The sequence below is a fragment of the Ananas comosus genome, linkage group 1, assembly GCF_001540865.1.
Source record: "Ananas comosus cultivar F153 linkage group 1, ASM154086v1, whole genome shotgun sequence".
NCBI lineage: Eukaryota > Viridiplantae > Streptophyta > Magnoliopsida > Poales > Bromeliaceae > Ananas > Ananas comosus.
The window spans coordinates 16,303,772-16,319,538 of NC_033621.1; the positions used below are offsets into that span (position 1 = coordinate 16,303,772).

General features: G+C 36.0%; 2 protein-coding genes across 7 annotated transcripts; one reads left to right on the top strand and one right to left on the bottom strand.

The window, feature by feature from the left end:
* LOC109722292 (uncharacterized protein YnbD-like) lies at positions 1,704 to 5,209 on the top strand. Its single transcript, XM_020250292.1, has 3 exons — positions 1,704 to 1,907; positions 2,864 to 3,431; positions 4,771 to 5,209. Exons 2-3 carry the CDS (start codon positions 2,894 to 2,896, stop codon positions 4,998 to 5,000), a joined length of 768 nt encoding a protein of 255 aa, XP_020105881.1. The 5' UTR covers positions 1,704 to 1,907; positions 2,864 to 2,893; the 3' UTR covers positions 5,001 to 5,209.
* On the bottom strand, positions 7,673 to 15,533 carry LOC109708311 (transcription factor LG2-like). 6 transcript variants are annotated; one of them, XM_020230013.1, is made up of 13 exons: positions 15,299 to 15,533; positions 15,023 to 15,184; positions 14,574 to 14,659; positions 14,188 to 14,264; positions 13,866 to 14,084; positions 13,003 to 13,053; positions 12,418 to 12,477; positions 12,239 to 12,316; positions 12,088 to 12,133; positions 11,392 to 11,663; positions 10,615 to 10,848; positions 8,564 to 8,706; positions 7,673 to 8,082 (listed from the first exon to the last, which is right to left on the bottom strand). In XM_020230013.1, exons 2-13 carry the CDS (start codon positions 15,130 to 15,132, stop codon positions 7,992 to 7,994), a joined length of 1,467 nt encoding a protein of 488 aa, XP_020085602.1. In that variant the 5' UTR covers positions 15,133 to 15,184; positions 15,299 to 15,533; the 3' UTR covers positions 7,673 to 7,991. The 6 variants fall into 6 exon arrangements, with proteins under 6 accessions (XP_020085602.1, XP_020085640.1, XP_020085633.1 ...); XM_020230022.1 differs by lacking the exons at positions 15,023 to 15,184; positions 15,299 to 15,533 and adding an exon at positions 14,795 to 14,990 and having other exon boundaries at positions 7,709 to 8,082; XM_020230030.1 differs by lacking the exons at positions 15,023 to 15,184; positions 15,299 to 15,533 and adding an exon at positions 14,772 to 14,790 and having other exon boundaries at positions 7,709 to 8,082.

A 15,767-nucleotide genomic window follows, 5' to 3' on the forward strand; every position in this document is an offset into this window, starting at 1 on the left:
AAAACTGGATGTGAGGTGATGGTGACCATATCACGCCGTTGGCCGGGTCAGAAGCTCCAGGGATTTGGATCGGCTCCTGAATTGACCCTCAAATACGCCACGATCAAATCAAGCGATTCGATTGAGGAGGGATCGGCTCAACCAAATTCCATCTCACTTTACTAATTAAAGCTGAAGACTCAAGAAGAGACTATTCGGCTAATTGAAGACTCATTTGAATGAACAGAGTCGTTGTATTGTGAAGAAGCTTAGGTTACAGGTAGAGTTAAGATTACTAGAAAAAGTTGTAAATACTGGAACAGTAAATATTACAAGTAAAATACTCCTAGAAAAGGTGTCAATACTGAAATTAGAAGTATTGAAAATGCTGTAAATGTTTAGTCTTTGGTTTTAATTTGTGAAGTGAGATAGAATCTGGTTGAGCCGGTCCCTTCTCAACCGAATCGCTTGATTTGATCGTGGCGCATTCGAGGGTCAATTCACAAGCCAATCCAGATCCCGAGGGAGCTTCTGACCTGGTCAATGGTGTGATTTGGTCATCATCACCTCGCATCCAATTTTTGGCTTAATAATTTTGGCACGCTCGGTGGGACTCTTAGATATTAGTCTTTTTACAAATATGATGACCGATAAGAATCCTCTTAACGTTCAAAAATAGAACTATTTCCAGATCTTCTGGGAACGAACCAGTGTCGAAGATTTGAGTGAAATTCAATCAGCACTAGCCGAAAGTTCCAGTCGTTCAGTTCCTCAAGAACCGAACCTAGCTCAGTCTTTCACTCAAATGACACAAGTATTACAAAACTCTGATCAAAACAGTCAGCAAAACTACTCACTTAGATGCGATATTGGCTGCAATCACCGCATCGAATGAGAGTATAGCTCGAATTGGGCAAATATTAGCCCGAAGCAATCAAATAGTTGGAGGACCTTAGGCCCCCCAGCTTTAAATTAGCCTAGGGGGCAGAATGTTTTGCAGGCAAACCCGCCGTTACAAATCGTGGTAACTTAAGTGTTGCTACTGTAGCAATAGGCATTTCAAGCGGCCTATCGGCCGATGAACATCAACCCTGGACCTCAATGTAATGACCTGACCCGCTAGCAATAATAACTCGTTGCGCCCAAACTAACGGTCCAAAATGGTTAAACCCAGTTATTATGTCTAGCTTAATTAAGCTTACATACCCCCACATTAAGTCATAACTATATGATGTTGGATTATTGCGGTGTCACATATTTGATTTTTCCTGCTTTAAATGTCTCACACATTACATTTACCCTTTTTATATATAATTTATATTTTATTGTTCAATCCCGTCATCTTTCTCACCTTTTCCTCTTTATCCACGGCGATGGTGAGACCTACGGTAGTGGTGACGTCGAAGACAATGCCCTCCTTGGTCGCTGCAAAAATATAACGTATACTGTACATGCCGCCGCAAAGGCGAGGAGCCGAGGAGAGAGAAAAAAAATAGCTTTTTATAGAGACAAATTTATAAGAATAAAATAATTATTTTACGCACTCATTATTAAAAACTAATGGCAAATCAAACGACAAGAACATATATGAACTTTTGGAGTGATATGTTTACAAATCAGAAAATTTTGGAAGGAATAAATATGATTATTTAAGTTTTATAAGAACTTATCAATTATTTGATAAGTCCAAGTTTATGAATAGGTATATATTTTTCTGAACTCGAAATCGCTTACCCGTAGGTCCGGACGAATGGCGATTACGGACTCGGGCTTCGCTCTCGATTCCATCGTCGAAAGGATAAGCCCTTTTTTGAGGCTCGACACAAGCACCCGATTTCATCCTGCCGTATTACTCTCTCCTCCTCTTGCGAGCACGACCGAATGCACTGTAGCGGCGATTTTTAACGCACCCATCTTCTTCGCGAAGGGTATAAAAATTCGCTCTCCTCCCTCTCCCCTTCTTTGGAATCATCCCGGCATAGAGATTGGAACTTTGTATTCCTTGATCTTATGAAATCCCAACATGCTTCTTGGAACTATATGTTTTTTTTTTTTTTTAAAAAAAAATTTCTTCTACATATGCTTGTAATTTAGGTTGACTCTTGTTTCGAAATTGCATCAATTTCAATCCGGCACTTTGCCGCGCCGTCCCTAAACAAGTTGAAAAAAAATCTTTATTGAACCAGTTGGCACATCACGGCGCGTCTATATCTGACTGCCTATCCACTTTGAAACTAATATAATAGATCTAGAATTCATATATAAAAAGAATTTTCTTCTTTGCCGGAGCTACCAGTATTGGTAGTTTTCTCGACCATTGTTTCAATTCTGATGTTTCTACTTCATTATGCATAGCATAAGATCACCGATGTCCGCAACTCGTTATCGTGAAGTTTTGCATCAGAATTCGGTGTATGCCCCTGATTTTTTAGCCAGTTTGAGACGGTGTATGCCCCTGATTTTTTAGCCAGTTTGAGACGGTATAAATTGTACGGGTTGAAATTGATGCAATCTTCAGTCAGAACCAGAGGGGATATTGAGACATAAAGTGCAAACTTAAGAGCAAAAAACATGACTTGTGCTCGTGTTGCAAACTTAGGTGCAATAAACGTGGTCCGCACAACAAAATCTTATAGCAAAATGTTGCTTTAAACATTACCGTGTTTAAAGAGAAAATAAATCTACAAGTATAAAATCAGTTGAAATAGAATAACTTATAGATTATGTTGGGATAATCCTCTTCTAAGCTTGCTAAATCATCTTTTTATGTTTCTTTAACTCACAGGAGAGTATGAAGAGTCTTTTCATGTAACAAGTTTCTTTTTGTTCCTTGTTAGTTCGTGGAGGAAATTTATTGATGCTCTTTTACTTTCTGTGGATTCAGGTTGTTACTAGGAGAGCCGTAAACAAGAGAATGGGCATCTCCGGTCTTATCGGATTGAAGGCAACTGTTCTTCTATTAGCATTTTGTATATTAAATGAGTTGGACATGAAATTATTTTCGATACCAGTTATCTATGCCTCATTGATTTCATATCTAGTCGCCATTGCATCTCACCCGGCGGTGAATCTTCCTCTACTCCTCGGCAAGAGCTCAGACGGGAGCTTTCCTTTTTGGTCGATGCTTCTGTTTTCCCCCTATTTAATTTTTGTTCGGATATTTGTGCCCTTGAGGAGATTAAAGAGAAGAGAACCATTATACACTGAGATTTCGGAAGGATTATATGTCGGAGGTTGGCCTTCTTCTTTAGAGGATTTGCCCCCAGGAAATCCTGCGGTGATTGACTGCACGTGCGAGCTTCCCAGAAGCTCTGCAGTCTCTGGAAGTGCTTATTTGTGCATTGCTACTTGGGATACCAGGGCACCTCAGCCATCACAAATTGAATCTGCAGTTCGTTGGGCATGCAGAAAGAGGGCTTTGAAGAAGCCCGTTTATGTCCACTGTGCTTTTGGTGAGCATTTCCTTTCTCCCTAACTTTTATGATTTATTTAGTGAAGACATCAGGGAATAGAGATGGCATAGTGCTGCTAGTGCATGATCTTCGAAGAAAATAAAACTAAGCGAAGGAAAATTTTCCATATTAGTTTTCTGTTGTCCAAGCCCTGACACAGATTGTCGTATCTTTGTAACAATTCCTATGATGTGGCATATTTATGGCCATTAACTTTTGTCTTTTTATTTCTTATAAAACTAATTATTAGGAAGTTTTCCAAGTACTTCTTTAGTTGGGCGTTGAGAGAAACGCAGATTAAAAAGCAAAGGAGTTCCATTGACATAATGTTTTTCATAATGCTGTGAGATTAAGATACTAGAATGAGCGAGTAACAGTATTGTGCTGATTTATTGGATTAAGAGTAGTTAACAAAGTAGAGAGAGATATCCTAAGCAAGTTTCATCCATAAGTTCTAGTATTGAGGAAAGGATCCGGACAATCATCTTCCCGAACTTGAGGTTTTGACTTTGACACCATTTCTTTTTTAATATAGAAAAAGCTTTCTAAAGCATGTTAAGAGCTCCGGTTGATACATACGTATCAGTAAGGAAATTCCTAGCCAATTATTGTAATCTATGAGAGTGTTTGTAATGTCCGATTTCAAAAAAGAGGTGTCTTTGCTATCTTTATAACAGATATTGTACAATTGACAAATCGGGCATTGTGAAAAGATCTTTTTTATGTACGCACAGTTCTAGTGTTGTTTTTCATAACATGTATACAACTAGACATAAATATTATCCTAATTTCATTTCATTTCATTTCTTCTTTTGAAAAGCAATCTTAATTCACATACTTAATAACTATAAAGAAAAGCTAGTCACTAATATCAACACAATTACTTGGACTAAAACTTTTATACCAATAAAAAATATATGGACCTGCTCTTTTACTATAATAGAGCAAAAACTCCTGGCTTTTTTTTTTCCTTCCCCTTCCGTTTTCTTGGTATTTTTGTGAGTGTGGAGTGCTGTAGGAACATTGAGTTTGAATTTCTATGTGAGGATTGATTGGATTCGTTCTTGAAATAGTGAAACCACAACAAGATTACGGACTTCCAGTGGCAAACTGATAAAGGGGTAAGGCTTTTCAAGAGATGCATGTTTCTACAACTGATGTTATGTTCAAAAATTTTGCAAGTGTATGTTCAAGTAATTATTACAATATTAATATTATTTAGATATGTTCATTAATTGATGTACTTTTATCCCATGCTATGGCACTTTTCCCAGCACAAGATTGATTGTAAAGATTTTCTTAAAGGATACGAAATCTTAAATCATTAAATGTGTAACAGGTCATGGAAGAAGTGTGTGTGTGATGTGCGCCCTTCTAGTTGCATTAGGCTTAGCAGAAGATTGGAAAGCTGCTGAGAAGATGATTAAAGAGAAGCGGCCCTTCATCAAAATGAATGCTCTTCACCGCAAAAGTTTGGAGGAATGGTCGAGACATCTACTTTCCCCACAAAGAAATGGAAAATCAGATGTGAGTTCTGTGATTCTCTCAGATTATGATAGAAAAAGATGAAGTCGAGTTCCTAATACACGGTTCCCACAATTTCATTGTTTTCGCCATAATAGTCATAGTTGATGTCACTTGCAAAAGATTTGCATAGTATCCTGGCTGTGAATTTTCTATTGTTTTTATTTTGGTTATTCACTTTCCTGATTATTTTTGTTTGGAAGATATGACTAATGCTAATGATATCCAGAAGAGTCTGTCTTTCAATTAATATATTCAAGTGCTTTTTGAAAATTAAATAAGGAATTTTTGGGTAAAACAGCTAACCTGTTTGGCATCAATTACATCAAAAGACGAAACATAGAGATGTAGTAGTAACCGTTTCTGAAAATAGAAAGCAAAAGTATCTTTATAAGCAAACCAATAATTTAAAGAAATTAAAACATACAACTCCATTTGTTGCTAGTTAGACTCACACTATGAGCTGCCAAGAAAAAAATTGACACTCAGGTTGCCTATAAATAAGAGATTATTTGATTTGAAAATCTTTCTTATCTTTGTAGAAATCAAGTGTGTTTAAATATTAAAAAAACATCATTCTCTAGTTGCTTAAGCTTTGAGAGATTAGTAGTTATGAGCTGCCAAGAAAAAAATTGACACTCAGGTTGCCTATAAATAAGAGATTATTTGATTTGAAAATCTTTCTTATCTTTGTAGAAAATCAAGTGTGTTTAAATATTAAAAAAACATCATTCTCTAGTTGCTTAAGCTTTGAGAGATTAGTAGTTGTTCTCATAATTTTAACATGGTTCTATACCGGGAGGTCCTGAGTTAAATTCCACCAAACTCCTACTATCATGTACTTTCTTTTCATTTAATTCAAGTTTATATTTTGAGCTCATTAAAAAGTTTCAAGCTCAGATACGAGGGAAATTGTTGAATATAAATATTGAAAAAATCATTATCCGGTTGCTTAAGCTATTGGAGAAAAAACTATTGTTTTACATTATTTAACAAAGTTTATTAGAAAAGGTTCAATACTTTGGTCAAATAAAAGATTTTGTTAAGATCAGTTCCTTAGAAATGTGAAAATTTGACAGAGGTCTAGAATAACAACAATTTTGATTCTTTGTAGTAATTTTCAAAGTTAAAGCACCATGATATACTCGCATCACCAGTGCTTATATATTATCAGTTTTCTGTGATGGGTTGATGCATGAATTGTACTATAAATGACATGAGTTATTTATTCCTACAATTCAGTTATATAGATAAATGATCAATAGAGTGGATTATTCATTAGGGTGCTCTAGCAATGGCTTTGGACTTATAAATCTTCAGCAAAAAATTTAACCCTTTCTGTCTAACCAAACTCTTTGACTTTTAACCTCAACTTTTCCTAAAAAAATAATTAATAAACAATGAATAACTAAATAAATAAAAAAATGATGCCAAGTGCAATTAATTATCTTCCAAGTTGTATTCAGGCATGCTTAGTTGACTGTTCCAATTCAGATCTTTCCCTGCCCATCCTTTATGTTGCCTATGCCTATTGTTTGTGTCATAATCTGTAGCTGAGTGAATAATTGATTGAATAATTGTTTATCACTTGAGTATGTTCTTATGCATTTGAATTGTAATCCCTAAAGCTTCTTTTTATGGACCTGGAAACTAGAAATGCCCTGATATAAAGTCTATTTGCACGATTCTAGTTTTAGTAATTTTTTTCACTTCACTTGGTCGCATTCTTTTCAATTTTCCTTTCTTGCTCGAAAGAGCAGGTGATATATAGACAACTAAGATATCATTAGAGTGTTTTCTGTTGATTATAGCTTAATTGAAGTTTTGAGCAGGCCTATTGGGATAAGGAAATAAGTTATTCTTGTAGTATCTTAGGTTTTCTTAGTTATGCACAAAGAAATCGGAGAAATAGATAACCACTGGTGGAGGAAGAAAAAAAAGAAAAAAAGAAATGGAGCAGTAAGGAGCAGCTTGCTAACACTGACTTCTAAAATTTTTAGGATATTATAAACTGATTGAGAGATGACTGAGTTTATTATTACATATGGATTAGATGATGGTTTGTGTTCTTCTTGCCCTGTGTTTCTTTGCACCTTCCTGAGATGCCTCAACAAATATTGTGCCCTGATTAATTAATGCTAAGATTTGCCCACTCCATGCCAAAAGTTTTAGATCCATGACTTTAATGCAGATCTTTTGTCGTGAAAGTTGTTGTCAATTCAAGAATCAGGCACCAGATTGAGACTCGTCGATGACAATTCCCTGAATGGCTTCACTTTTGGGCCAGACATATCACGAAATATACCGAAACAAAGTCAAAGAAATCTAGCTTAATCAAACTATAGCCAAATTGAAATCCCAGATTCCCAGTATTGTGTATCTAAATTCCTCTATTTGGTGATTTGGTTAAAAAAAAAGAAAATGCTTTCCTTATTCTTTTCATTTGTGGCCCTTTGAAGTTCTGTTGTTGGCTCTTTCGTGCTTTAATTATGTCTTAGCTAAGTCTCTTTTCCATCATGGCGCAACACCATTATCTAACTAGACAATCCAAACATGCATAATGAAATATTAAGAACTCGATTAGTTCGTCTAGTCACTCGTACAAAAGTAGGATTTGTTTAAGGTGTCGCATCTTTATAGTTTGTCCTGAACCTACGCAAGTTGCGAGTAATTTATAGATTTCTCCTTTCCATTAACTTGTATAGTTATGTGCCTCATATGATATTTTTCTAGTTCAAATCTACGAATCAATAGAGAACATCAACATCCTTCCCTGTACTTTGCCTTCCATTACTTATTTTACTCTCCTAACCCTTCATCTTGTTCAAAAGCCATTAGAAGATAGAGCAACTCCAAAGCTTATGACTATCTGACTATAATTGCTTTTGCTTAGTGAATCTTCTTTATACATTGATAATTACAATGGGACATAATCCTCGGCTCTCTCTCTCTCTCTCTCTCTCTCTCTCTCTCTCATCAGAAATAATATCCTTAAAACTTGGAGTTACCAACAGGAAGATTCTCTCAGTGGAGCTGTTAGAAGGCAGAGAACTGACTTCCTTGTGGTTGATGAACCATTTGTGGGTCTGTTGCTGTAGGGCATGCAGTTTCATTTGCTATGAAGCTCCTGTTATGAGCATAGGCAATATAAAACAGAATACAATATAAGATGTATCAATAGAGAGGAATGAGGATATATATGAAACTGAACATTAAGCACTTAGGTTGCCTGCCCTTTTATAACCAAGAACAACAGGAGTTGTGCCTTATCTAGTGAGGCTAGATTCCTTTCATGATCAAAGAGTAATTTGCGAATCTTGAAAGTCAACTGGACAATGAATGATGAATCTTGCTGATTAGAATAAATTTGATCGATAGCAGCGGGCTATATAGGCGATCTCTGCATCGAGGTGTTTGATGTCACAGAGTTGTACGTTAGAAGCGGAAAAAGTACATTTTAGTTTCAAAGGTTATTATTGCAAAATAACCCCCTTATGACAAATTCTCATAAGCATTAGTTTTCATCTTTTCTGGCAATAAGGTGCTCCTCTTAAGCATCTATTTTGCTATCTTTTTCTTAAAAATGAAGAGAATTGACTAAATCTTACTCTCGAGGGCGGGATGCCCAGAGGGCGCTGAGAGCTCGAAGGTGATTAAAGTATTCTCCGATCACTAGAAAGCATCTGGCTGCCTGTCGAGTAGTTAAAAGTCGGCGCAGTTGATGCAATGTCTGCTGCCTCAAATTGTCAGCCTATACAATCATAAACTTAGGATGAGGGGACAAGATAAAAAATAAAGCGTAAAAAATTATTCATCTTACAAAACTACACAAAAAAAAAACATTTTAACAATATTTAGTTGCAGTCCATTACATATCTACTTGAAAAATAATGAATGATGAACTGATTAATAGATGCGATAAACTGTGAAGGAAGAATGTGTTTTAACTCAATGCTGATTGCTCTACAAGTAGTGCACTCACTCTAAACAATATTACTAAAAGAATCATATGATCACAATATTTTAAAATAATGTCGTTCTCTTCTAGTTTACATTTGATTTCTCAATAATTTAATTAATCGCCGAATTTTCCTTTCTTCCCCTTTAATAAATAATAAAGAACCTCGCGTGATTCTTCGTCATCTAAACCTATCTAATCTCAAATTTTAACTAGTAATCAAATGACAGCAATATGAATTACATAAATTGTCACCGATCGTCTCCTTCTTTATTCTTAATTTTGAGCTAATCATCAAGAAAAGTGTTATTTTTTCTTCTTTTCAGTGTTAATATATATATTCTCTTCTGAATTCTGGTAGAGAAATCTGAATATGGGGGCTATTTATCCGAGGACTAAAGTTTTAGGTCGTTGTGTCCTTTTCTCACTACTATTCTTGGATTGAACCCTTAAATTCTTTCGGAGGCATGGGACATGATAAATGATTCAAAACTGCTTTGCTTGTGGTTCTGTTCAAGTACCAGAAAACAGAAAATAATATGGAAGAAGATAAAGGCTAGTACAAGTGGCCATTAGGGGAGAATAATATATGCAAAAAAGGGAACTCAAATATTCTTCCTTTTGACTTTATATGGATAGTGATAGGTTGTGGCCAAAGTAGAGTCGATACTGCCTTTTTGTGGGGCCATCATAGCATCAGTTTTTGGATTTTAACAAAACTAATTATACGTTCCTTCCTAAAAAGAGTCTATTATATTCCCATGTTAAAAGCTAAGCATTTTGTTAATGATCTAGTTCATGATGATATTCGTTTTTTACTAATGTTACTTCTAGATGGAATGAAAGGGACTTTGTCAGTTACTGCCTTGAGGGGTTCTGAGCTATCTGAAAGTAGATCTACACTTCTCAGGAAATCTATATGAATTTTGTCGATTTTCTTCGTGCTCTACGTTGATATATGCACTCGCCAATTGTCGATTCAAGTTGCCGGTTGAGCAGTGTAAATGTTATCTGCACTCCTATATCATAGAATAACTCTTACATCCTAGCCTCTCTCTATGGTATAGGTGTCTTATCAATATTTTTTTTAAAAAAAAATTGGGAGGACAATAGAATTTTTTAAACCCTAGGATGCAGAGATTGTAAGCTGTACACCCTGCACATAGGGTGTACATATAGCACTTTCCAATCATTTTATTTTTTATGTTATCTAGTTCTTTTTGACCTTGTTGCAGCTTTTCTAGATTTAAAGAACCATTAACAGCTTTCTATATCAGCTTGTGCCTTTCCTAGTTTGGGGAAGCAGAAACTTAAAATTAAACCTTTTGTCTTTCTGACTAGAACAAAAATTTCCTAGCTTTTGTTTGCGAAATACTACTACTTAGAATAACGGAGATGTTCTAGAAGCTAGGTGAAACAAGCGTATTTGGGGAAGCGGAAGCTTAAAATTGGACCCTGTGCCTTTATGACAAACAAATTTCGTAGCTTTTGCTTGTCAGATGCTTCTACTACTTACAATAGCAGAGAACAATTCTGATAGCTTGTTTCTAGGCGAAACAAGTGCTTAATATAGTTTGATACATATTAAGTACAGCTAATAATGAAATTTATCAACAAATTAATCACAGATAAAGGTAAAATAAGTACTCATTAATATCAGAATGTAAAAATAAGTAAAATAACAAGGATAATAATGAAAACCTGTCGGACGAAGCCTTCGAGGTTCGCGAGCTTCCCCAATGCGATCAACATGTGGTTTCCTGCATAAGTGCTTTCATGGATGGGAGACCCGCTGGCCACCGTTTCAGCCAGTAATAACCGGAGCTGTCCGAGGCCCTGGGAGAGGGCCTCCTCCGCCTGCTGCAACGACTGCTGCAGATTGCAGATGCCCATCAGCTGCTGCTCCGTCAGTAGATCTAGCTGAGGCATCAGCATCTGTTCCAAATAATAAGAGATTGTGTAGAAGTTTAGAGACACATGCTTTTAGTTGAAAGCTGATAAGATGCGCAAATTCGGTCAGGTTCAAATTTCGAATCTCTGGATAGAAATATGTCAGCTTCTAAAAGTTCGATTTATTGCAATTTCGTCCTTGTTTGGTTTCTCCTATGTATTGCCTGTTTGTCTTGGCTTCTGGATTGTTTCTTTGCGTCAAGATGCAATAATCCAGTCAGTTGGAAAATAACAAATGCGAGGAGTTTTTGACATAATGAGAAGACAAAGTGAGCTTTCGGATCCGAAAGCAATAGTTCCACTTTGAAGTTTTGAACCCTGCTACAAAACCTACTTAGTGATTGTTCAAATAGGATCACTCAAATTGCACTAGCACAAAAGTTCTTGTAGGCCAACCAAACTCGGTAGTTATGTGTTCCATTGAATTGCTGCTTAAGATAGTAGTTTTGTGCTAAATCCAGTTACTGAGCTAGGAAATAATTAAGGTGACCAAAACACATAAATATAATTAAGCACAGTGCTTTAGACCTTGAGGAGCTCCGAGGGCTTGAATCCGCCCATCCACAAGAAGCACCGCTCGGCCGGGGTTATCCACATTCCGGTCAGGAGGTGGAAGACGTCCGATCTGGCCACTGCAGCCTTCAGACGGAAGAGCTCATCATAATGTGCGATGCACTCATCGACGATGAGGCTAAGATTTTCGTCGTGCAGGTGAGTCTGTAGTCCACCTCGAAGCTCCGATAAGCGCTTTCTGTTATTCTCCATCCATCGAGCGTACTCCATGTCGAACATCACAGCACCTGCGATACATTTTTAAAATCTGAGTTACAGCGTATTTCGAAATAGATATCAGAACTTCGAAAAACTTCTTACTTTTAGGTTCAGTCAAAATTTTTAATATTTTCCAACAAAAAAATTTTATAGCATATGCTGTTCAACAGCACAATGTTATAATTAGATGTGACAAAATTTTCAGAAAAGTTATGACCACCATAATATTTTAGCGGAGAGTACTAAAAAACAAAAAAATACAAAAGAAACAAAAGATTAACTATTAAAACCATGATTTTCTGAGTTCAAATGCCCATTCCATAATGCAATGTAGGTCAGGTAGTGTCTATGCGTTTGCTTTCCTAGAAGTTATGGAATGATAGAGGATCCGTGGCCATTGTTTGATATGAGAAGTTCAAATTATTGGTATAAAATTGAAAATGTTGTTATTACCAGAAGTTGTATCTCCAAGCGCATTGCATCCTCCTGGAAATACACCCTGGTCGGCATGTATACGAATCCAATTAGAAAAGAAAGACTTAAGACTAAGACATATAGAAGAACAAAAGTACTTCTTATATGTTATTTCGAGGATTATACGAACCTGGGATCGAGCTCTTTGGAGATTTAATTCTAGCTGTTGAAGCCTGATTCTGCTTGACTCAAGCTGTTGCACGTAAGCCTAAGGAAGTAAAGGTAATAATAGCTGCATCATTTCAATTTTATCTTTATAAAGGTTTGATTATAGAGGAGCAATTTCTTGACCATTATAATTTGTTTCACCTTCTTACGCATCCTGCTTTTCCTTGCTGCCTCTCTGTTTTGAGCTAACCGTCTCAAGGTCTGAAATTACAGCTATAGTTATGAAATTTCGATAAATTAAAATAAAATATATGTCAGAGATGCAGCATGCCATTAGCAATCTACACATTTTGATACTAAACCAAGATTGCCACCGATAGATTGAGATATCTACGGCCATAATTCCAAGTATAAACTGAAATTGTAGTTAAGACGCTATTAAAAAGGACCAATATGTGTCTTTTCTGATACACATATTTTTATTTTGAATATATATATATATATATATATAAAATTGAACTGGAATGCTATTAATAGTATGTGAATAGTATATACTATAGACTTTTTAACTTTTGAATACCGAGGATTCATTATTTTGGCTGTGGTACTATTACTGATCGAAGAAATAAAAAGTCATAGTATATACTATCTACATACTATTAATAGTATTGTAGTTGGACTATATATATATATATATAGAGAGAGAGAGAGAGAGAGAGAGAGAGAGAGAGAGAGAGAGAGCGCAGCTATAATAGAAATGCAGCTATAATAGAAATGCAGCATTACCTTGGGATCAAGTAATTTCACATCTTTCCTAGTTGACCCAGCAATTCTACCCTGCAAAGTAAGATATTAAAGTTAGTAGTTTTAAGTACGTGTACAAAAGAAAAAAAAAAGAGGATGTATTTGTATTCAATTTGTATATGAGGAAAAAGAGAAGATAATGAAAGCCAAATGCCAAAGGGCTTCAATTTAAATATACTAGTTAGTAGTTTATTTTGAACTGGAGATGTTGTTTGGTGTGATATTTGCCCAGTTGGTGTCCTGAACTTTTATACATCCATGGAGCAGCCAAATAAAGAGGCAGGGGATATGCTGAAACTGTTGACAAAATTCTGCTGCTGATGTCTCCCTGTTGAGTCTTGGGAAACCAGGGTTTCTTGCTGTGCCATGCCAATGCATTGCCTCAGACAAGGACACCTCAATTATATAGCCAATTGATTATTTTGAAATTGATTAAAAAATCAATTTCAAAATAAATAGTTAAAAAACTATTTATTTTTTTATGATTATGCCCTCTCAACTTTTGTTCCATTAGCTTAGATTATTTCTGTACATTAAGTTAAAAGCGTTTATTTGACTAACAGTGATTCTGTTAAATTTAATTATCCAAAACACTTTTTCAATTAATGAAACTGTGCATTGAAGTTTGCTAGTTGTTCATGAATGATAATAAAGTTAATTTTTGAGAAATCTCTAATAAATTTATGGAACATAATATAACTTAAAAAACAATTAAAACTTGAGGGAAAAAAAAAAAAGTCCACAAAACAATAAAGTTGGAGGGCCTGTTCCAATATGACCTGGAGTTCAGAGGGTCCCAGTACATTTTTCCCAAACTTCTATGAAGAGGAACAGCAAAATAGTACCTTCTCTTGGATTGCTACTGCCTGATGAATTGGTGCTACTGTTGCTGCTTTTGACCCATCACTTGACATCATCATCTCTTTTTGCTTCTGCTTCTGCTTCTGCTTCTGTTTGTTATGCTCTGAGGAGGCTATCATGCTTGCTGAGGACTCTAATTCTTGCTGGTTTATTGTGTTCTGGGGTGCAGCTGAATCATTACTCCTTGCTGATAGTAAATTCCCCTGCAAGCAATAAATAAGCCACCATTATAATTCTCCCTTCTCTTTATATTTTCCTCCCTATTTTTCTATATCAAAAACCCCTGGTCAAAGAGAAAGACCTTACTGTATGAATTTGCAGCTGGTATCTCATTGGCCATGAGGGGAAGATCTCAAGTATGGAGGGTTTGGGTGTGAGATAGGCTGCAAATTAAGAGTAGTAGAGAGCAGTAAGAAACAAATTCTTATTTAAGATGCAGAATATATATATATATATATATATATATATATAAAACTAAGGCAGCTAATGAGTTTGTAACTTGGGGATTACACCATATAAGATTTTCATGGTGCATGTGATCACTTTATTTAGGTGGAAAAGGCAAAAACTGTAATGTTTGTGTGAAATAAGATATGCATGCATTTCTAATAAGTTTGTTAGTGTTATGTTCAAGGTTGAGAGAGAGAGAGAGAGAGAGAGAGAGAGAGAGAGAGAGAGAGAGAGAGGGTTACACTTTCTGTCTCCATCATTTCTTATGCCAACTCCCTGCATGACAGCCTCTTCCCAGTCACCCAAGTAAACATCCCCTTGTTGATCACTGAATTAAGCAAACCAAAGCCCTTATCAGTGAACAGATAAAACTTTATTGCTGGAAAGCTACTATCAAGGAAAGAACAAAAATGGGAAAAGTTGGATAGATAAGGAGAGACCCATCATTGAATCAGGCTGAAACCTTTTTGATATTGGTGGGATAGATGTGTAATCCAATGAATGATTGTGGATGCACCATACAGAGTGTTAAAAAATATAAAAGAGCCCACTTAAGAGATTTGAAAATTGTACTGAGACCCACTTGGCGATGCAGCTTTATTGTTGGGTTCTCCAAAATGGCTTTTGGATTTCTGTGAAGAAGAGGAAGAAGATTGAAAGAGAGGTAGATAAAGGAAGTGAAGAGCAGTACCAAAAGCTGGTTGCAGTTGGCCTGGAGAATTGAGTTCCATAAACAAGTGATTGGCTCAAAGATCCTCCAGAATCTGAGAAACCATTTTCATCATCTCTATGATTTGCCATCCGAGAATCTGACTTCTTTCTTCTTCTTGCACCTCAGTAACTTTCAGAAAGACTGAAGGTAACAGAACATAAGGAGAGAAAAATCATATGGTGAGAGAATAATCATACGACCTTATGAAGAAAGATAAACAAAAGGAAATTGATATATATTTGAAAATATGTATACCATGTTACTGATAATCCACTCTGAGGAGAAGCAGAGCTCTTCCAAATGGAGACAAAGAACAAAAAGGAGCACAGTTATAGATACAGGAAAAAAGGATTTAAAGCTCGGTTCAAGTATGGCCCGGGATTGTAGCGCTTTTTCTAAAAAAAAAATAATATCACAAAATTATCTGAAAGTGCTTTGACTGTACATTGGCTCTCTCTCTCTCTCTCTCTCTCTCTCTCTCTCTCTCTCTCTCTCTCTCCTGCTGTGAACATGGACTGGAGTTCATCCCGTGTGCTGCTGTGAAGATCTTGCCCTTGTGGAGAGTGTTTGTCTTTAAGATTAGGACTGGGAATCCAACGCGCCGTTTACGAGCCAATTCATATTCAATTCAAAATGGACCTAAAATTAAATCATTTGTCTAATAAACTAGCAAAGTATTAGCTTGATATTTTGACAAGGCGAATATTTGCTAGGGTCAGCGCAC

What these genes read in the sequence shown, in the direction of transcription:
- LOC109722292 (XM_020250292.1), top strand. Translation starts at nt 2,894, where the DNA reads ATGGGCATCTCCGGTCTTATCGGATTGAAGGCAACTGTTCTTCTATTA. An exon ending in TTATGTCCACTGTGCTTTTG is followed by an intron (nt 3,432 to 4,770) that starts GTGAGCATTTCC and finishes AATGTGTAACAG; the next exon opens with GTCATGGAAGAAGTGTGTGT.
- LOC109708311 (XM_020230013.1), bottom strand. Translation starts at nt 15,132, where the DNA reads ATGGCAAATCATAGAGATGATGAAAATGGTTTCTCAGATTCTGGAGGA. An exon ending in TGAAATTACTTGATCCCAAG is followed by an intron (nt 12,478 to 13,002) that starts GTAATGCTGCAT and finishes CTGTAATTTCAG; the next exon opens with ACCTTGAGACGGTTAGCTCA. An exon ending in GCTTGGAGATACAACTTCTG is followed by an intron (nt 11,664 to 12,087) that starts GTAATAACAACA and finishes AATGTATCGCAG; the next exon opens with GTGCTGTGATGTTCGACATG.